Source organism: Lepisosteus platostomus, chromosome 17 (assembly GCF_059453375.1).
Source record: "Lepisosteus platostomus isolate fLepPlt1 chromosome 17, fLepPlt1.hap1, whole genome shotgun sequence".
Classification (NCBI taxonomy): domain Eukaryota; kingdom Metazoa; phylum Chordata; class Actinopteri; order Semionotiformes; family Lepisosteidae; genus Lepisosteus; species Lepisosteus platostomus.
Window position 1 is genome coordinate 16112620 of NC_142627.1, and position 21684 is coordinate 16134303.

A 21684-nucleotide genomic window follows, 5' to 3' on the forward strand; every position below is an offset into this window, starting at 1 on the left:
GGACCTGTAGGTTTCACTCTTCCTTCTGGACTAGTATTTCCAAATCAGTGCCCCAGCTCTTATCCTATCAGGTTACATGCACAGCAGGGAAAATTAAGTAACAACTACTGGTTATAACAAACATCTGAAATTAACATTCATGGAGATAGTGCTTGAATCATTAAGTGGATTCTTTTGGTTTTATTCAATTCTATATAGATGTAGGTTTTCTATTTAAAATCATAACTTGGTACATTGCATTTTTTTAAATAATCTTTTGCACTTGTTTCCTGGGTGGTCTGCACAGGACTGGGGGAAGCCAGGCAACCTGTGGAACCTGCAGATCCAGTGGCACGTGCCTAGGGCAGAGGAGACCACCTTCGTCTTTTACGTGCTGGACACCCTGTTGCAGCCCGAATTGGTCCGTCTGCAGAGACATGCCCGGGGCCAGCTTGACATGAGCAGGTCAGGCAGTGATTCCAGTCAGGCCTACATGATTCACTGTGAGGACTGCCTTAAACGATGAAATCGCCATTTTATGAATAGGAAATTGAAAAATAAGTTGTTAGAAATGCACTCAAAAAAATCAATAAATTCTAGTTTGTGTGACCATAAGTAAATGATCTGTGGTTTTTCTTCTTGAGGAAGTTCAAGGCCTTTATGAATGTGGCAAGGAGTGAGTGTGTAATGTGCTCCCTTCGCCCTCAGGGATGATGTCCTTCAGAGCCTGTCAGTTGTGCAGCACTGTCTTCTGGGCGTCGGGAGCCTACTGCCTCCACTGGGTGGAGAGCCAGTCCCTGACCTGTGAGTTAGCCTGTCTGTTATACCTTCCTATCACACATGACAGAATCAACTAACCTTTCAGATAATCAGGTCAATTCCTTTCCTGGTCTACTGTTTGTATTTGTAATACAAAAAATATGCCAGACATGTAAATGTCTGGCCAGTGTACTTCCTTCCCTGTTTGAGGAAATAAATATTAAAAAATAATGGAAACTTTGCTGTAATGTAATCTTTTCTTTTCCTCTTCAGTGTTCCAAGCATGGTGAATTTAGAGGAGACAAAACTCTTCACTGGTGTCGACTATGGTGGGTCTGTCCTGGTTTTAACAGAGTAAATGAATTAGCTGTAAAAAGTTTCGACAAATAACTTTGATGAACAAATGGTTCTTAATGAAGGTTAGACTGTTTATTTTCAGATTTCTACACAAAAATATCTGGAAACATTTTAATACTGTAGTGTTAGATGATCAATTCACATTTTAAACAACATTGGTCTTTTCAGTGCTGCTGCATTAAAGCTGAACCTAACAACCTCCATAGCTTAAATGTGTCCAGCAATAACCAGTTAACCGTAATAAGACATATCATATACTGTATTCTGCTCACACCTTTAATGAAAAAGTACGGTGAGTTCATTTGAGATCTTGGATACATTCTTCAATAACGGAAGTTATATTTAGATGATGTTGCAGAGAACTTGGAATTGAAAAGTATTAGCATGAGTCATGCTATGGGCTTCATCTCTAGTCTTCTAAAATGAGATTAAATTTCTTTCCGAAGTTTATTTTTAACAGGTGTAAACACATTGCCAAAGAGCAGTGTGTCCTGACTGGTGCTTTAGCATGCCTTCCGACATAGTGCCGCTTCCTGCTAGCACAGAGAGACAGTTTCACCCTGTTGTGGGTAATAGCCAAAGTTGCTCATCCTTATGCTTTAGATGCACTCTAATAACTTTCCCATATTTTTTTTCAGACACATCAAGGGAGAACTACAGAGAAGTCATCTGCAGAGTAATGAGGGAACTCTTGCGTAAGTGCCTCCATTCAGTACAATATTGTCCCAACTCCTTTTGCATTTCATAGGCAACACTGATACCATTGCACTACGTGGAAAAAAACATTCTGTTTAAATCCATTTGTGGAACAGTATGTGAACTGGTCTATTTATTTACTTTGCTCAGATCACATTCTGGAGAATTCAGAAGATGACACCAAGTCCCTGTTTTCGATCATAAAGGTGGGTTGTTGAAGACAATCTATCAAGAAGTAGAAAATGTCTAATAAAGTCTTGAATTCCTTTTCTGTCACTGTCTAACTTATGACCTGCCTTTTGTCACAGATTATTGGGGATTTGCTACATTTTAAAGGCTCCCATAAGCATGAGTTTGACTCCCGATGGAAGAGCTTCAACCTGGTCAAAAAGTCAATGGAGAATCGGGTTAGTCTCCACTTCTGCTTGTTTCTGTTTATATGTAAACTAAAGGCTAGTGATTTTTCTTTTCTTCTATAATGTCACCACTATTGCACACACAGTTTTAACTCTCACTTAAATGCTGGACATGAAATATTCTTTTCAGTCTCTTCCTCTGTTCATTCACATTTATTATTTTATTAAAACTAGTGACACTGTTTCACTAGTTTCAGCCCAATCAGTCGCCTCGGTTCCACTGGGCTTTTACATTGTAAAACTGAGGAAGAATGAAACAAGAACAAAACAGTATTGGCTACAACTCGTATCAACAAACATCCTGGGCAGTGTTTTGTGCGGGGCCAATTGGACATCAGAGGAAGCAACCCATCTCAGAAAAAAGCTTCCTAGTTGTGATACTGTGCTTCTTATTAGTATACAAAGGGGTAGTTTCACAAACTTTGATTAATATTAGCTTTAACTTGCTTATGTAAATTACCATGAGGCAGTTCGATAATAGTATGTAGGCTTAGTTATGTTCTATGTAATTCTTACACAGACATGAAAATGTTGCTTGAAGTACTATATTGCATCCTAAAGGTTTTCAAGTGTATAAATCCCATACTCTCTCTCCCTGCAGCTCCATGGCAGAAAGCAGCACATTCGAGCTTTGCTGATAGACAGGGTCATGCTACAGCATGAGGTGGGTACAGCTTGTAACAGTCACAGAATGTCACGTGTACCTCCAATTAAAATGTATTTCTTGTGCATATCATTTATCATATTAGTATTTGTGTGGAATTACAAAGATATAAGTGCTGGCCTCTAGTGATTGTGGGTTCCCTGTGTTGTGTTTGTGTGCAACAGCTGAGGAAGCTGACAGTTGAGGGGTGTGAATACAAGAGAGTTCACCAGGACTTGCTGAGGGACCTACTGCGCCTCTCCACCAGCACCTACAGCCAGGCAAGCAGTGTCTCTGTCTCCTGCCACCATTTCTTTTGCTTTTCTAACTTGCCATTAATTTTTCACTTACTCTTGGATTGTATGTAACAGTTATTGTCAGCACCCTCTGTAGTGTTAGTAATGTTGGGATTGCTGTGTTGAGCAGGTGCGGAGTAAAGCTCAGACTGCCTTCTTCACTGCTCTGGGTACCTACAACTTCTGCTGCCGGGACTTGATACCCCTGGTTCTGGAGTTCCTGAAGCCAGGCCGGCAAGACATCTCTCAACAGCAGTTCAAAGTATGATATAAATCTCCCACTCTCTATTGACCACAATGTAATAGCAGCTCTGTGTGCTCAAAGACGCTCTTCATATCAGTTTAGTTTCCTATTTTATATCTCTATTATTTACATATGGTGCTGATGGCCATATAATAGCAGAGTTTTTATTTCTGTCTCAGGGTGCCTTGTACTGCCTCCTGGGAAATCATAATGGGGTCTGCCTGGCAAATCTCCATGACTGGGACTGCATTGCCCAGACCTGGCCAGCTATCGTGTCTTCTGGCCTGAGCTCTGCAATGTCTCTCGAGAAGCCATCCATTGTGCGGCTGTTTGACGATCTGGCAGACAAGATCCATCGCCAATATGAGACCATTGGTTTGGACTTCGGTGTAAGCAAGGCTAACAGCATCTTATACTTGTACTGTGTCTAGTCTCAAGCATCCCATCTGTCCATTCAACTGCTAGTATGTTACAGATCTAAATGTTTGGATAGATAAGGTAAAGCTCAATCAAATTCTGTGGAAATCTTTCCAAATGGGTGTTCAGCACTGCCGCCAAAACAGGCTAATAAGAATTTCCACATTGTTAGGCCGTTTTTTACATCTCTTGTGTGAAATAGTGATCTTCTTTTTATGCTCTATCTTGGAGTCCTGAAGGGGTCTGTTTAATTTGTGTGTGTGGACAAAAAGCTGTCTCATCTGAACTATTTTCTACTTTTAGCTCTTTGTGGGTGATGTACTCTTAATTTTAATTGCAGATACCTGAGAGCACTACAGCAATTGCACTGAAAATCATGCAGTCTGGAAACACTGTCCCTTACCAACCTCTGCCCTCACCCCACGATGTTGAGAAGGGCATTCAGTACCAGCAGGGCAGGAATCTGGATGCATTGCGGTGAGTAATGAGTCATACACTATTACGCAGATTTTGTGCATAGGTATATTAATAGATGAACTAAAGTTTTATATTTTCCCTTAGGAAATATGAAAAACTAATAAATGACCTCCTGGAAAGCCTCAGTCAGAGAAATTTGTAAGTACCTAGATGTTTCTTTACTGTAATGAATCTTATCAAACATTTGCTGTGGCGTTCCATCGATATCAAACTTCAGTGACCATTCTTGTTCTTCCACTTTTTTACAGTACCCTTGTAAATACTTGGTGCTTTTTTGCTAGACCAAGTATTGTATTATGTAACAATGCATATTTAAAGGATAATTATATTTTGATAGAAGATGGACATTATGTGATTCTTATTTAATAAACAGCATTTGTCACCATTTATCATACTCAAATTGGCATATTTTAGAATACCTAACAAAATGCATAACAAACACTGGCTTACTGTCTTAACGCCACCATCTCATGTGACTTTCCTACTGGGATGCCGTGAGTCTGGGAAGATGTGGAAATCAGTAGAAGCTGGTTTAGACTTTTTTACGCTTCCTTTTGAAATGTGTACGTGATTATGGTTGTAATGAGATCTTTTTTTTTGTTTTTTAGACCCTGGAAGTTTGAGCACATTGCTATTGGGTTTCTGTCTCTTTTGCTCCGGGATGACCATCCCTTGCCAGCCCCAGCTGTGCATTTCTTCGTTCAGAGTCTGAACCACGATGCGCTCATTGTCCGCAAGGTTAGCATGGCCACACCACAGGAGGAAATTAATTCTAATGCTACTAGATTGTCTTTTGTCAGATCAACCTGAATTTATACCTGTAAATACAGCATTATCTCTCTCTCTTACAGATGGCCATCTCAGCTGTGGCTGGGATAATGAAGCAGCTGAAGAAACCTCACAAGAAAGTGGAAATCGATCCTTATGAAATCAGTAAGTCATCTTGCTGAAGCCAAGGCATTGAAACTATTTGATGAAGCAGATTCATAGATGAAATGAATGAGGAATTGACGTGGAAGACTAAAAGTTAAGACATTGACGTTCATGTGACAAGCCAAGAAAAATATGTATAGCTTCCCACCTAGAAATTCTCCCAGTCACTCATTTCCACTTAACTGCATTTATCTTCAGAAAAGTTAAAAGATCGTGGCTTCTATGAGGTCGGTCTGTACTTATTTTTTGCCTGGTTTCTTCTACAGGGCTGTTTGCAACCTAAACTATAGTGTATTGAAGAAGTGTGTTGTTGTTTGCATATGATGGAGTAGCCCCACCGAATGAGACAGATGGGCTGAGTGACCTGTTCCTGATGTTGCTTGAGGCCTTTCTTATGTTCTTTTGCATTTCCTTGTATCTGTGTGACAGGTGGCTGCAGTCCGCCCAATGAGATCCTTGCAGGGGACAGACCTGACAACCGGTGGCTACAGTACGACAGCAGTTGCTTGCCAAAGACCCAGGAGGCCTGGGAGGCCTTTCGCTTTGTGGAGAAGACACACTGGGGCTATTACAGCTGGCCACGGTATGCCTCAGCTCCTCTGCTGCACACTCTCTGCACCCCAGTGTTTCCTGGTACACTGGTATTAACCCCACAGGCTTAGGATTCAAAAACAGTGAGGGGCTGAATATGTGAATTTCTTTTTTGCAGGATACATATTAGCAAATGTTTATAAAGAAAAATCTGAAGTGAAAGTTTTTTTGTGTTGAGGCACTGAAAGAATGAATACACAGATGTTATTAAAAAGAAAGAAATGAAGTGGGCATTTAAGTATTCGTTCACCAGGCAGCGTGCTGGACTACACTTTTCAAATTGCTGTACTTGTAGTGGCACTGTCCTGAGTGGCTTGTGTTCTGCCCCACAGTAAGATGATGCTTTATGCCCCTGTGGAGGAGCAGCCTAAGCTGAACCAGAAGAGAGAGCAGCTGAATGAGGTACAAATTACAAATTCTGAGATGCACACTTTTCTAAAATTGTCTGTTTTTGTGTATATTGCAGATATGAACTGTTTATTTCTTTTAAAAATTACAGATTGAGAAGATCATCTTTGACCAGTTTTCAGATCCTAAATTCATTGACCAACTGATTAAGTTCCTTTCATTAGAAGACAGGAAGGGAAAAGATAAATTCAATCCACGCAGGTTCTGCCTCTTCAAGGTAAATTAGCATTCTTTCAGAACGGACACCTTTAAAAGAAATGTTTTCAAAAGAAAATGCTTTTATTGTAATCAGGGCGTATATTTTTAAGTAATACGCCTCCCTTTAAACTCTAATTACTGATTTTTATGCGACATGTTTGTCCTTATTAGAAATGTGCAGCGTCATTTTAGAATTAATTACAATCTTATATCAAACTCATCCTGTCAGTCTAGGGCATTCCTTTAATCCAAGGAATTTATTTGGTTTATTTTTTCTGGATAGAGTGGCAATGTTTTTCTGTGATGTAGCTTCCAGTATTATGCACAGTATTCTAAATGAGACTTAACTAGTGAATTGTGCAGTTTAAACATAACTGTTCAAGTCCTGCACATCTGACTTTTTGTAAGCCGTTTTTGTTGCTTCCCCCACATGATGTAAACATAAACATATAAGTCTTTCTCATAAAATAACCAGACATGTGATTAATTAATTTTAAAGGGGCATTACATTATTAAAAATAAACACTCAAACCAGAGCCTTAATAATAGCTGGAATTTGTCCTACGTGTCGTTTTGGTAAGTGTGTTTGATGTAGACTAGTTTGTAAGAGCACCCTTGGAGCCTGCTGAGGTCCTCTCCATTGTGCCTTGCTTCAGGGGCTGTTCAGAAACTTCGGTAATGCCTTCCTGCCAGTGCTGAAGTCCCACATGGAGAGGCTGGTGGCCGACTCCCATGAGAGCACGCAGCGCTGTGTGGCCGAGATCATCGCCGGATTGATCCGTGGCTGCAAGCACTGGAGCTTCACTGAGGTGAGAGCTCTTTCTTAGGCTCATGCCATTACAGCATACTTGAGTCAAAAGCTAGGACAACATATCCACTAATTCACTTAGCTAGGAACTGTCTGCTGTTCCTCTTCGGCTATTTGTAATTCAGTGTTCATTCATCACGAAGGGTTTTAAGACTTGTTAGATGTGCAGTAAATATGCTGTTGCATGTCTTACTTTATGATGTGCAACTTTATAGGTATATATATAGGGGTTTTTCCATGCGATACAGACATTGGACTTTGATTGGCATTAGATTAGTGGTTTGAAGTATTTATATGTAAAGTCTTTCACACAGTAATGTAAGGTGGCTGGCTATAAACCACCTTTATAAACAATTCCCAGTACCTGTGTTTAGCTTTGTGTTGAAGAAAAAAATTTCTTTAGAATGGTGATAATGGTGATAAGAGTTTAATGAAGAATACTGTGGATCCACAGTTCCCATTGACAAGTCCCAGAGTAATTTCTGCCAGTCCAAGACTCAGGCTTCACTGTTGCAGACAAGCAGTGATAGAATTTTATGTGAGATGATGAGTTGCCAATGATGTGTGGATGAATACTCAACAGGATGACAGAGATGATTGTGAAAGTGAAGAAGTGCAATCTATAAAGAAACTGAAAAAAATCCAGTTTCAATTGGAGGTATGAGTCATTGCATCTGAAATATGGATTCATCCCATCTGGCAGTTCAGAGGTGCTAAAGCCCTCTCTACATTATATGCATTGAAACCCTCAGCAATGAAGTTATTAAACCTTCCAAACCATTTAAACAGCAAGAGAAAAAATATGCAGCACTTACTGGAAAGCCAGCCCCTTATTTTAATTGAAAATATGAGGGCAGTCAACAGTTGCATCGCACCAGCACATATATAAATGTGTCTTCATTGGAGCCAAACCTTGTGTCTTACGAAATTAAAAAAATTAAGAACTCCCTTAAGATTGAAGAGGATTCTTTTCTTTCCACCACTAAGGATATCTGTTGTATGATATGGAGAAAATCAGCAGCCAGTAAGTTAAACCTCTCTGAAGTACCCCCGTCTATGAAAACACAGTAACCAGGACTGCAGGCATAACAGGAATAATAAAATTATCTCTGGAGTTTGCTATTCTGATTCTTGACACAGCTGACTGATATGGCATATTTTTAGTAGGTGTACATTGTAGTTATGACAGGGAGCTGGATGAAGTTTTACTGTGTGATTTAAGCAAGAAGCACGTAAAGCACACACCTAATCTTGTAAGTAAGAAGATCATCAGCTCATAGATCTGAAAGCTGATAGGTTCTCAAAATGCTTTTCACCAAACACCATTCTCTGGCTTCCTTTTGGATTGAAGTTAAATGGACTATCTGAAATTCAGTCACCTGGAACAGAATGAACATGCTTCAGTTTGCATCTGCTTAACCTTTGTGAAGTTGGTTTCTCAGCAATGACTGCTATCAATCTGCAGACCAAGTTAGATAAAATATTGTGATGCATCTTCAACACCCTTCAATTAAGATGACTCACTTCACTCCTGTGATGCATCTTGTATTATTTTCAATCATCCATTTCCAGTGATGGTTGTATGTATAGGAAGTATAGCCAAGAAGCCCAGCAGTATATTTCCCAACTATAGGCTTTAGGGTTAACATGATTTCAGCACACTTGATTGTTTTCATGTTATACCTTGTACAGCCAAGAGGGGGCAGTAAATGTAATGATTAAAAGATTATTTTTTTATTTCTCCCAGAAAAAGATCAGAGGTGCATTGCTTTGAATGGAAAAGGGAGACTTAGATGAAATAAAACAAATTAGATTTGATTTTATTGATTGAGTTATCTATGCAGACAAAAGCCATTTACATGTTTTTAATGTTATTAGAACCATCTGGTTCTCAGTTTAAACGATCCTATGCTCCTAACTGCTCTCAGGCAGCTCTTTTAGCAACACTAATTTCCAGGGAAACTGGGCAATTCTTACTCTGTCATATTTTGTGTGGCTCTTGTAGGTGGAGAAACTTTGGGAGTTTCTGTGTCCGCTGATCCGTACAGCTCTGTCCAACATTACTGTGGAGACCTACAGTGATTGGGGAACCTGCATTGCTACAGCTTGCGTATGTACTGCACCTAGTGTTAGAACACAGAGCCTGTGGAGTCTCTGATTTACTCTGCATTTGTGACAAAAGAGCAGACCTTTCTACTCACGTCTGACAAAGTATCTTAAGCAAGTTATTAGGCAGTGGTTATCAACGTAGCCAGTCATCATTATCTTAAATTCACTGAGATGCATGAAAAAGCACAACCTGTGCACATCTAGAGGTTACACGTGACTGTTCTGCACAATTTAATTTGTTTAAAGGATAGTTATGAGTCACTTATCGCAATTTATTTATTTGAAGTATGTAAAACTCTGTGTCTGCTACACTATAGGAGAGCAGAGACCCCCGTAAACTGCACTGGCTCTTCGAGATGCTCATGGAGTCACCCCTCAATGGAGAGGGAGGCTCATTTGTAGATGCCTGGTGAGTAAAGTTTTTAGAACCTTCAGCAGGGATTGTGTAGGTTATGATTGCATAAATGTTATATTTTAAATAACAGCATAAGGACATTGTTGGCTTATAATAAGTGAACCTGGATTTCTTTGTAAAGCATTCCACTCTTTAATAACATGGAAAAGGCACCTTAAGTGTTCAGTTTCAGGGATGTCTGAAAGCTTGTATATCATCCTAAATTTCCACTGCTAACTGAGAGATCCTAACAACAAGCAGAAGGAGAGTGCACTTTAAACTGATTTAACATGCTAAACTATTGTCTTGAATTTGCAGTTGAAAAATTAATCTGGCTAACCTCTGCATTACATTAGTCTCAGAAAAAAATATTTTCTATGATTATGAAATTTGCTATCTGATATCAGATGCCATGCTGTTTTCAGACTGAGAAACATGAGATATGCGTAATGAACAGAAATAGGTCCACGCTACTAGAGGGTGCAAGTAGGTCCTGCCTCAGATGGTGTTTTTGTCCTGTTAATGTGAGGCTGGTTTTACTTACTTCCTTTTTTTTTTGTACATGCAAGAGTGTAACTTTCTGTAGAGCTGGTGTTCTGGGTGAACGGTGTCTGTTCTTTGTGTGTGCCATGCTGGTAACGCTGTGTTTCCTGTCCAGCCGGTTGTACGTGCTGCAGGGGGGACTTGCGCAGCAAGAGTGGCGCGTTGCAGAGCTCCTGCACAGACTGCTGTGCTACCTGGAACCCAAACTCACCCAGGTGTACAAGAATGTCCGCGAGAGGATAGGGAGGTATGGCTCTCCCTAAACACTGTGCTTTTACTTTCCGTGGAGCTACCAACCTATGTCTAACAGTGAAATAGAAAATAGTATGTTACTGTTATGTCTGTCCATTATTTTAACCAAAAACTTACATTTTGAGAAATTATTTGACTAGATACACAGGAGTCAGATATTTATCATATTTTAGGAACCGGCTGTGGATTTTAAGGCAACTTATGATCCTCTATGAAACATCGGCATATATCTCAATATTTGCAATTAAAATAAATTGCAGTTGACATTGCTAGCATAATATGAATTGGAAGACAGGTATATTTGTTCTTTGTTACTATAGGTAAACTTTGTTTTGAAATAGTTAAACAATAGCTATTAGTCTAAGACATAATCTCCACTCTGTTGTTTTCTGTTCAGTGTCCTGACCTACATCTTCATGATCGACGTCAGTCTGCCCTACACACAGCGCACCTCTTCTCCACGTATCTCTGATTTCACAGAGAGGGTCCTGCAGAAGCTTAAGCCCCTGACAGAAGCCGATGAGGAGATCCAGAACCACGTAGTGGAGGAGAATGGAGTTGGAGAGCAGGATGAGAGGACACAGGCCATTAGACTCTTGAAGACAGGTGACTGACCGACACATGGGAGAGACAAAAAGACACAGACACGACACAGAAGAAAGAGAGAAAGACAGGAAGGTCGTGAAGAGAAAGGACACCAAAGGGAGAGAGAAGTTAGAGGAGAGATGGCGAAGGATGATGCTTACTAATCTAGAAAGAATTTCATTTTTGGCAACTGATGTACTGAACTCTGAAGGACTAACAAAGTGCTTTAAGGAGGGGTAGAATTGTAGATGATAAAGAAAACCCTGAGCTGTGAAATTTTGAATGCCGTGCTGACGTCTCTTCCTCTGTTTCAGTGCTGAAGTGGCTGATGGCCAGTGCAGGCAGGTCTTTTTCTACTGCTGTCCCTGAGCAGCTCCAGCTGTTACCCCTGCTGTTCAAGGTGTGTGGCATCTGTCCCATGCTGTCAGTTTGTTTTGTACTGGACCCGGTTATCGCACTCAGGAGCACGTAAATCCTGATTCTAGACTTTGTTATTTGGGTGTGCAAATTAAATTTAAGAATGTTCCAATATACTTCTGTACTTTAAGTATTGCTAAATATATTTTCTCTAAATTTTATATAACAATACAGAACATTTAAAGTAATTCATTGAATTTCTTTAACCAAACTTTAGTTTTCTAAATAATGTAACAAACAAAAAAGAGCACACTAAACATAAAAGAGTAGACTACTTAAATAGCTTTTAGAACAAGGGAAAGCATTTATTTTAAGTAGCTCATATTTATTTTTTATTTTTAGAGGTGTAGATTGTTCATGTAAAAAAGAAATCTCGTAAACTTCATTTTAAGTTACCATGCATTATTTTAGCAAAAAATATTCTGTATTTGTTTTTAATGAAAGTAGAAAAGGTTTCATCCACTGTGTACATTTTCGGAGTAAGAGACCTTCCTGTCTTCACAATACTATGGTAAATGTCCCGTCAGATTGCACCTGTAGAAAATGATGACAGCTACGATGAACTGAAAAGAGATGCCAAGACCTGCTTGTCGCTTATGTCTCAGGGACTGCTGTATCCACAGCAAATACCAATGGTGCTACAAGTTCTCAAAGAGGTGAGAGTCCTAGGAAACAAGGAAGGTGCATAGCAGAAACCGGAGAACATTCTGGAGAACAAGGATGGAGAGAAGATGTTAAAAGTATAGTTTACCTCAAACAGAATCTGCTGCAGTGCCAACTCCTGCTGCAAGATGGTGATTGTTTTACATTAACTGACAAGAAAATCTGAACCCCTCTGTTTTCAAAAAACTTGAAAACCTGGTTTTGTGATCTTTTTCTGGTCCCTGTAGGCGGGAAATGGGTGTTCCTGATGCGTTGTTGTGTTCTCTTATCCTGACTGACAGATAGCGGGAAGCAGCTCCTGGCATGCACGGTACTCAGTGCTGACCTATCTCCAGACCATGGTCTTCTACAACCTGTTCACCTTTCTGAGCAGCGAGGAGGAGGTACAGGATGTGCGATGGCTGGTCGTGAGGCTACTGGAGGATGAGCAGCTGGAGGTGTGTGACCTGCATCCTTTCCTGTCACCTGTAAAGAGTGCTTCACTGCATGCTGTGTCTGGGCACACTCCCTTCCATGAAGTAACACTGCAGACTCTCCTTTAACTGAAGCCCAACACCCTCCTTGTCACTGCAGCTTAGCATGGGATTAAGGAAGTATCTGAACACTGTGTGCTGTGCTTATTTGTGCTGGGTTTTAATTAGCCCATGAGATCCCTAATTGATAATAATGAATACCCAGGGTAGAGCTTCCTAACATAGAGGTTGGAAAAAAAACATGATCTTCATTTTCTTCTGGTAGTTCTCCACTCAAAATGTAAATTAATTAGCTGCCCCAGCATGGAATTCAGACCCCTTTTTGTTAATAAAAAGTATGGATCCTACTACATATATTTATCTACTGCTGCTATGTGATACTGATCACAGTCACACCTGTGTAGCTAACGACATTAGGTTTTTGGAATATCTCTTAGGTAGATGACTGTAAATTTTACTATTTTAATTATGCTTAAGTTGCAGATGTCTTTAACGTTCCAAGTGGCAATATACTATTCTGGCAGTAGTACATCCTTCACGGGTTTTACAACCTAAAATATGTAATTGATTACTTTTGAGCAATATAAGGTCCCAGCGAGTATTGTTGGAGTTTTGATTAACCGTGTGCCTTTCTAATTCTAGTGCTTTTCAGTAATGTTCTTAAGAAATGTAGATGAAGATAGGCATAATGAATTCAGAGAACTGTCAACCATTACCCTAATAATTAAAAAAAGTTCAAGGCTGCGCCTGTCTCCCATCAGCTCAAGAGGCTATGAAGATAAATTAAATTCTTCCAAATGCTCATGTAGTGTTGTCTCATGGAATCATATAGGTTTTTACAGTGTACTCTCTGTCTTGTCAGACTTTGCGGATAGCCAGCCATGTGGCGTTTTCCTGCTGAAATGTGGTAATTGTTTCTGCCGTTGGTAATATGGCTTCTACAGTTGCGGTCTTTGGGTATTGGAATTGAGCTAGTTTAGGACGGACATCAAAGTAAGTTGACATCGTGCTATGTAAGCAAGTGTGTGTGTCGTGTGTGCAGCCAGCACTGCCTGGCTATTGCTGGCGCAGTCTCTCCTCTCCTGAATCAGCACTGCCCCCACTCACAGCCAGGGATCTGCTGATCTGGCTGTTGCTATGGAAACCTCAGGGCTACAGGAGCTGTTCTGCTGTCATGGCAAATGCAGTGTGATCGAAGATGCGGAGATAGGTTTTCAAGTTGGGGAGGGGAATTCAGATAGTCCTGAAAATATTTTTCTTACAGAAACAGAAATGCTGAATTTTCACTGCAGTTTTTTCCCCCAAGACTTTTCAAGGTTTTCAGGGTTTTTAAAGATGCCTTCACTAGCGTGTCCTGATATACACAAAGATTATAGACAGTTAAACAGAACCCCAGTTTAAAAAAGAAAACGTAAGTATTCTAGAGACATGTAGCAATGAACAAACTGGAATACGGTTAAGGCTAGGAACATGTAAATTCCACACTGAAACATAGAAAAAAATAAGTAAAAAACAGCGTTTCTTCTAACACATCCATTCTGTGTTGAGTGACTGTTAGAATTGCTTCAATGGCCTAAGAACGTATTCTGTTTCCTTTAGTGCCATTGGTAGGATACCATCATGCCCTGGGGAGTTATTAACTTGAGTGCTTTCAGTACCCAAAACAGTTCTGCCTCTACTATGCGAATACCATTGAATAAAGACCTTTGTGGTTCTGTGACCCAAGGCATGTTGACTTCTGTAGTGAACACTTGAGTGTATTACTTACTATACATTTTACTTCAGCCTTTTTGGGTTTTTTTGTTATTACAGTAATGAAAGAACCATTTATAATTTATTTTAGCCTCCGTTGCAACATTCCTTTTTCTCTCTTAGCATTTCTAATATGTGTTTTTAACTATGGGCACTTGGAATACTTTTTTTAGCATTTCATTAACTCAGCTCTTAAGATAAATCTGTTCATTGCTTTAAGTTGAATCTGTTAAAACTGTTCTTCACCAAATATCTGCCATATCCCAATTTACTTTTCTTAAGATATGTCTTATTCCTTCAAAGTCTGCTTTCCTAAAATTGTCAACTTTGATTTGGACTTAACCTGTTCTTTTTCAAAGTGGAAAACACACCATATTCTGATCACAGTTCCCAAAGCTGCCTGAATGTTGGTTTTATTAGGTTTTCAGGCTGCTCTTCAGATACACCTGACCCTAATGTTTTGTCATTTATTTTCATTGAAACTTGTGAAAGAATTGTGTGGCTAGAATGAAGAAAAGGGGGGGCTCGTTGTGGGATAATAGTGGTTAATTAATGTGGTGCTTGCAGCATCACTCTTTGCTCATGAGCTGCAGTTGAACATTATGTTCAGTAACATAATTAAGATTTTCCTAAATTACATGCAGTCTATTCTTTATTTAAAGTGTAAAATTAATACATATTGAAACTCTTTTACTTGCAAGAATAGACTCTTAATGTTTTTATATGTTAAGCATTGAACACCATGATTCCTAGAGTGGTTTTAAACATGGGGAGGGGTTACTTTCACTCTGTTGTTTACGGCTGTCCTGTTAACTTTGGTAGCCGTGATTGTTTTTGACTAAGGATTTCCGTAATACATTTTTATTTTTATCCCTCATGACGTTTTCTTTTGAATAGCCCCATGAGGTGCCCGGTGAGTACACAGGCTGTGATTGCAGTGGTGGCAGAAGAGGGTTGTGGGGCTGCCTGCTGGGGGCAGTTGCAGGGGGACTTATTACAGTTTAAAGACAGAATACTGTAGCCCAGTGTGAGTGCAGGTTCTCTCTGTCTGTCTAACTCTGTTTCTCTCCTGTAAAGGGCAACTCTGACGTACAGAAATCCCAGTGCCACACAGGGATGACATTTGGGGCACAGCTCATGTGTGTATTTTTGTTTGTGTGCCAGGTGAGAGAGATGGCCGCCACCACCCTCAGCGGTTTTCTACAGTGCAATTTCCTTTCCATGGACGGTCCCATGCAGGCCCACTTTGAAAAGCTGTGTAAGACACGTCTGCCGAAAAAGAGGAAAAGAGACCCAGGGTCTGCGGTGGACACCATTCCCCCTGCAGGTACACAAAATGCAGAGGTCACTCAATTTAGGGCCTGCTTTTGGTGGGTCTTCAAAACTGTGCTGTACTCCTTCACTGGATTCATGGGCTAGGAAACTGAAGTTTTCTATTGCATGATGTCATATTGTTTGTCATTTAAAAAAAAAAAAGTAGATAAAAAAGTCCGTAGTTGTTAAGTGCATCTGTAGTAACAATCATCCAGTGGTTTTTGTGAATTTGGTTAGTTTAAGTGCTGCCTGCTGCAGTGACTAATGTCTTATGTCCTCTCAGACCTGGTGAAGCGCCATGCTGGGGTGCTGGGTCTGAGTGCCTGTATCCTGTCTAGCCCCTATGATGTCCCTACTTGGATGCCACAGCTGCTCATGGATCTCAGTGCACATCTGAATGACACTCAGCCCATTGAGGTATGATTTCTGCTCCTGGCCACTTAACTGGAGGTGTTAGTATTGATATACTTAATATCATTTTGTCTTCCTCAGATGCTCTTGCCATGTAGAGGTCACATGTAGCTAAGGTGTTTTGGTATTATACACAAAGTGATAAAAATGTATTTTCTTCTGCTCATTCTAATCCATTTGTGTATGTTTTTTTACTAGATTGACCTCCTATTTAATTATGCAAATAATGACCTACTGTATGACAAACTGAATGATTTCCCTCTGTGTGTCCTCAGATGACAGTGAAGAAGACTCTTTCCAATTTCCGCAGGACGCACCATGACAACTGGCAGGAGCACAAGCAACAGTTCACAGATGATCAACTTATAGTTCTCACTGACCTGCTGGTGTCCCCTTGCTACTACGCATAGATGGGTACCTGTCAATACTGTTACAATCTGACACTGTTGCTGTTCTGAAGCACTTTAGAAAAATGTGTTTTCACCCCAATCTTTAATTACAGATTCCTTTTACTCATTTTTTGCTGCTTTCCGAGTATGAATTAATGACAAATGCAACAAGTCATGTGGTCAGAAATGTGTAGTTGTGAGGTTTCACATACAAACGTATGCTATGTGTGCACACGTAAGCACATTGGTCTGTTTGCTTTAATCACACTGGAACACAACTGCAACTACAACAGTAAAAGAGGCAGCATAAGCATACACTGGGACATTTCCTGGCTGGAATGTCACAACATGAAGCATCTAAAACATTAATTGCCCTTTCATTCACCATTGCTATACACTGCAGCAGTACAGTAATCCCTTAACAACCACAAGTGTTACCTTCATAAACTCTTGCTGTAGGTAAATTCACCGTTGATAAACATAGGACCTTATGGGAAAAAATAGGGTTAGGGGAACAAAAGTCAAGATCCAATTAAAATTAATTTGGAAAACTGAAAAAAAAAAGTTTGAATGATTTAATCAATTGAAAGTAAGGTACATTACCATGTTCCAAACTCGCATTCGAGTTCCCAGAAATTGCGTTGTAATGTGATGTACGAGTGAATAAAAACGGACATTTCACCACAGAAATCTTCCAATGTGATCTGCATACAGAGTTAACAAGTAGTATTTGTCAGAAAAAATGTGTTGAAATCTAATGCAATATTTCTATTGGATTTAAAGATTTAAAGCCTGCTTGTTTACAGTGTCACAGGGCCGTACCGTCTTGTTTCTTCATTCTGAATCGCACAATATGGCGCTGCGCATACCTGGAAATTTAGTTTATTTTGTGGTATAAATTGGAGATTTTACAAGTTACTGTGCACATTTTACTTTTATTGCACTCATCAGTGCTGATGCTTTCTAACCCTGAAATATGAAAATAGTGTTGCAGTTCTCCTTTAAGCAACATTGCACTTATCATGCACTTTAATTTTTCTTCCAAACTCGTCACAGATCTAGATCACTTAGCAACATTCCCACTATCTCTCACATGTAGGAAACATTTTAATTCATTCGTTATTGTTATTTAACTAAAACCTATTTCTTTTATTTAGGAAATCTCTATTGCATGTTTTTGCATAACCATCAAAGCCCAATTCAGTCATATATACTAATATGTGTAAACACTTTAAAAATGCGAGAAAAGACGTGGACATGTTTACTTACAAAAGAGGCTGACTGAGGAAGAATAAGATCGCACTTTAGGCTGCTCTCTCTCCTCTTCTGGTGAAATGAACTCTCAGGCCAGCACGCATTAAAGCACATGGATGATCAAAATGTGGGGGTTGCACAAGGTAACATAGCAAGGGATTACTGTACTACCATCTGAAATTAAGAATTTGTAATAAACCCAAACTCGTTCAATTGCAAAAAAAAAAAAACTCGTTCAATTGCTTGTCAAAAAAGATATCTCCCACTAAGAGGATTGGTTGGTTTGGAAGAAACACATGATGGATCAGTTTCAGCAGCTGCTTCTTTACATGTACTTGCACAATGGAAAACCCATTAAGTGTCAGTACAGTATGTGCCCTTACTAAAGTTAACAACCTTCACCTGCTGCACAATTGCTATTACCACATCAAAATACACAACCACCCCCTAGATACTAACAATGGGTGGAGTTAGCTGTGGTCTTATTTTACAGTATTAGTAATATCTCCAGTCTTAGAGATCAGCACTCCAGGAGATTGTGTAGATCTCATTTAATCACCGATGTCCACTCCTGTAATTAGCTTCTAAAGTATTTGAGGATAGTATTAAACTGATATCCTGTTAATAGTAGCCTTTAACAAAACTTGAGCAGTGTTTTGTGATTGATGTTATTCTGGTATTCACATAGGTACAAATTCTGTCCTTTGGTGTACTACAAAACAACAATCTGCCGCAGAAGATAAAGTAATTATTGAACATCTGTTTATTAGCAGTGGACAGATAATACTAACGTAGGGTTATGTATAGTAATATCAGTGAAACATGCATCTGTGGTTAATTTTCTGTCTTCCACTCATTACAACATGTTTACTGTTAATTTTTAGATGCTGTATGAACCTCTTCTGGTGATGCTGTTTTTGGAGGAATATCCACACAAGAAAATTTGTTTAATTTTTACTTTTTTAGTCACCTGGTTTGTATGGACACGGACAGATCACATTGACTTGCCACAAATGGAAGGTTTACACAGGATTTCTTCCCCACAAAGAGCCACAGTCTTTCCAGAAGTGGGAAAACAAAATACTTATATATCTTGGAAATAAGAAACATTTATTTATGTATTTAGCACTTGTTTACGTTTTTAATATACTTAATATTTAAGGTTAACAGAGGCAGAAAGAAATAGTCTGCCAAGTTTGTAATATTCCTGTACAGTTTTGCTTGCAAGAGTGCTTGGACTGCTTGGAGATGGCAGCAGCTGATTATTTGACAGACATCTAAAGTGTTGTGTATAGGTGTAAAAGAGTTGTACAAATTGAAAGATTTGCCACTAACCAATTATGTTGTACATAATGTAATCTTTACTGTAATGTATCTTTGGATATATTCCTTTGTAAAGATTTGCATTAGTCGATGGTTTAAACTGTATAGTGGTTATTTTAGATACTCAGATCATATGCCATATTAACAAGTTTTATTTTTTTTGATTTTTTTAAATATATATCTATTTTCAAAAGTGCTTTTTACTCCTTGAAAGTATCGCCGAGGTAAGCCATAGCTTTGGTTTGTGATTAGGATTTCAGTGATCGGCATAATGTGGAGTGCATGTGACTATCCTGACACTGAAATGCACAGCAGTGCTCTGCTGGTTTTGCATTGTTTCTCTCTGCACTCTGTGGTTATGATGGCATATGACTGGGATATCAATTCAGCTTCTCCGTCCAGAGCAGACAACACATTAAATTCATTTCAGCGTATTAATGCTTCACCGTTATTTTTTTTTTAACTTGGTAATCCTTCAATATGTGTGGTGAACTTAATTTAAATATCTCAAAAACATTGTTTGCCATATTTCATTTGTTAGTGGTTTGGGTTATTTTTGAAACACTTGAAGCAAATTTGAGTACTTTCTCTGTTTTGTACTTCACAGAGGTCCAGACCGTGTTCTTAACCACTATATAGTGTAGTGCCAAAAATGCAGTGATTTTTAGGTGTAGTTTGCTTATTTAAAAGACAATAAATGGATTGTTTATTACAAATGCTGCATCTCATTATTTAACCATCGCTCATCTATACTTATTGATTTCCTGTAAATTCTGATACATGGATGAAGTTTGTAATGGTTCCGGAGAGTGTTTCTAACTTTCTGCACAGCTAAATCAATAAAAAAAAAATATTGGAATGTATTGTTGTTGTCCTGATAACAGTATCATTCTAGAGTGTTGCAATGATAAGTGGTGCTTTAGCCTTAACATTGCTTATCTTGCACATCGGCTGTTAAATTCATACAGCTTGTCACAGCAGAGCATTTGCACTCTCCACCTTTCACAGGTTCCAGGCACACAAAGATAAATGGAAAAGCAGGCAGCTTGTCAAAGACAAGTTTACGTTGAAAGACTCTTATTCAATATATCATTTACATAGTCTTGATTTAAATTCACTGTAGTTAAATATTCAGGGCCCTTCAGAGAATTAGCTGGAATTCAAATAATTTCTCTCTTTTATAGCTAGGTATAACTGTAGGTATAACTGTTGTGTTGTTAGGGAGTTGTTTTCTTGGTTTAGTTTCCATGGCTCACCAATATTTTAGTAAACCAATAGTTCAGAAATGTTTTCCTTAAGTGAAGAAAATGCAGGAATATGTTTGGAATTCTTTGTGAATTATGAGCTTTCTTCATTATAGTGTCATTATGCCATTCTAACGTAGTGAGCATGCCTCTAACCATTCCTGCTGCAGACAAAACTTAATTATGATTGTGATTCTGCAAGCTGACAAATACTGACAAACATGATATTTCCACTTCATAAGAAAAAATATGGGAGATACCGGTTAGAGAACATGGCTCAAAGCTGCTGTATGGGAGTACAGTAGGTGGGCACCCTGTAAAGTCTTAGTGTCACAGTGGTTCTGCATATTGTCCAATGGAACAATCAACCTATTTTATCTTTTTATTCATATTTATCAACACTCCTAAGCACTGACAAGCAACAACAAAAAATGTCAGGCACATAGTAACACTGAACAAGTAAGCAGATTTATCCAGACTCTATTACATAACACAGAAATATTGACAAAAACTCCAGTGTTCACAAGTATGCTTCCCCACACAGATGGAGTTGCACAAAGGGCCTTGGGTTGTCTTGCTTTGGCCCTGTGTGAAGGAAGAGGCTGCCAGGTGGGCAGGCCTAGAGGGGAGGCTGCAGGAGATTCAGCTGTGCAAAGTTAAACTGATTGCAGTGTGGTGTTCCTCCTGGTTCCCATGGTGATCCCTTTGCCTCACTTCATGCTCTTCATTTCCTGAATACAAGACCTGAATTCTAATAGTTTGTTTTTCTGCTGCACACACTGTATTCAGGCGTAACTGCAGGAGACAACAGCCCCCTTCATTTCCAATCTCTCTCCAGCTCTTGTTGTTTTGCGTATGTACAGTATATAAATAAAAAAATATCTGCAGTTCTGTCCTCTGTTTAAAGTAGCGAGGGAGGGGATGTTGTGCTGTTGATTTCTGAGTAAACCTGTTCTGTTTAATACCTACAAATCTTGAACATTTGCAGTGAACATTAATAAAGTTTTTTTTTACACTTTACAGGATTACAGACAAGCCTAACTCAATTTTACTGCTTCCTACCAAACAAGTGCTATACTGTACCTGTATCTGCTTTTTTTTTTTCAAATCTATGAAGCATGAAAGGTTTGGTTCAAACCTTTAGAAAGTTAGTATTTACCAAGATTTAAAGGCATCTACATGGTACACAGGTCCCGTGCAGATAAATGATATAAGTAAGGTTTTACTGAAATAAAACGATCTAGTCAGATCTCAGACGATAGACAAAGCTGAGCCAGCTCAGATCTGGCATGGAGATCTCCATAGAAAGCCAGCTTGCTATCGCATGTATTGTCAGTAA

At 39.2% G+C, this 21684-nt stretch overlaps 1 protein-coding gene across 2 annotated transcripts in view; it reads left to right on the forward strand.

Moving 5' to 3' along the window:
* Nucleotides 1–19817, forward strand: part of psme4a (proteasome activator subunit 4a) — a 38522-nt gene extending 18705 nt beyond the window's left edge. For both annotated transcript variants that reach the window (XM_088610814.1, XM_088610815.1), the window contains 29 exons: nt 287–444; nt 688–783; nt 1012–1067; nt 1734–1790; nt 1942–1997; nt 2100–2198; nt 2809–2871; nt 3036–3131; nt 3277–3408; nt 3570–3779; nt 4148–4284; nt 4369–4422; nt 4893–5022; nt 5136–5217; nt 5647–5800; nt 6141–6210; nt 6308–6433; nt 7071–7223; nt 9228–9332; nt 9649–9740; nt 10384–10515; nt 10918–11126; nt 11420–11505; nt 12050–12178; nt 12467–12622; nt 15575–15737; nt 16008–16141; nt 16411–16549; nt 18663–19817. In XM_088610814.1, coding sequence (XP_088466940.1) covers nt 287–444; nt 688–783; nt 1012–1067; nt 1734–1790; nt 1942–1997; nt 2100–2198; nt 2809–2871; nt 3036–3131; nt 3277–3408; nt 3570–3779; nt 4148–4284; nt 4369–4422; nt 4893–5022; nt 5136–5217; nt 5647–5800; nt 6141–6210; nt 6308–6433; nt 7071–7223; nt 9228–9332; nt 9649–9740; nt 10384–10515; nt 10918–11126; nt 11420–11505; nt 12050–12178; nt 12467–12622; nt 15575–15737; nt 16008–16141; nt 16411–16545 — 3270 coding nt within the window. In that variant the 3' untranslated portion in view covers nt 16546–16549; nt 18663–19817. The remainder of the gene's footprint in view (nt 1–286; nt 445–687; nt 784–1011; nt 1068–1733; nt 1791–1941; nt 1998–2099; nt 2199–2808; nt 2872–3035; nt 3132–3276; nt 3409–3569; nt 3780–4147; nt 4285–4368; nt 4423–4892; nt 5023–5135; nt 5218–5646; nt 5801–6140; nt 6211–6307; nt 6434–7070; nt 7224–9227; nt 9333–9648; nt 9741–10383; nt 10516–10917; nt 11127–11419; nt 11506–12049; nt 12179–12466; nt 12623–15574; nt 15738–16007; nt 16142–16410; nt 16550–18662) is intronic.
* The last annotated feature ends 1867 nt before the right edge of the window (nt 19818–21684 follow it).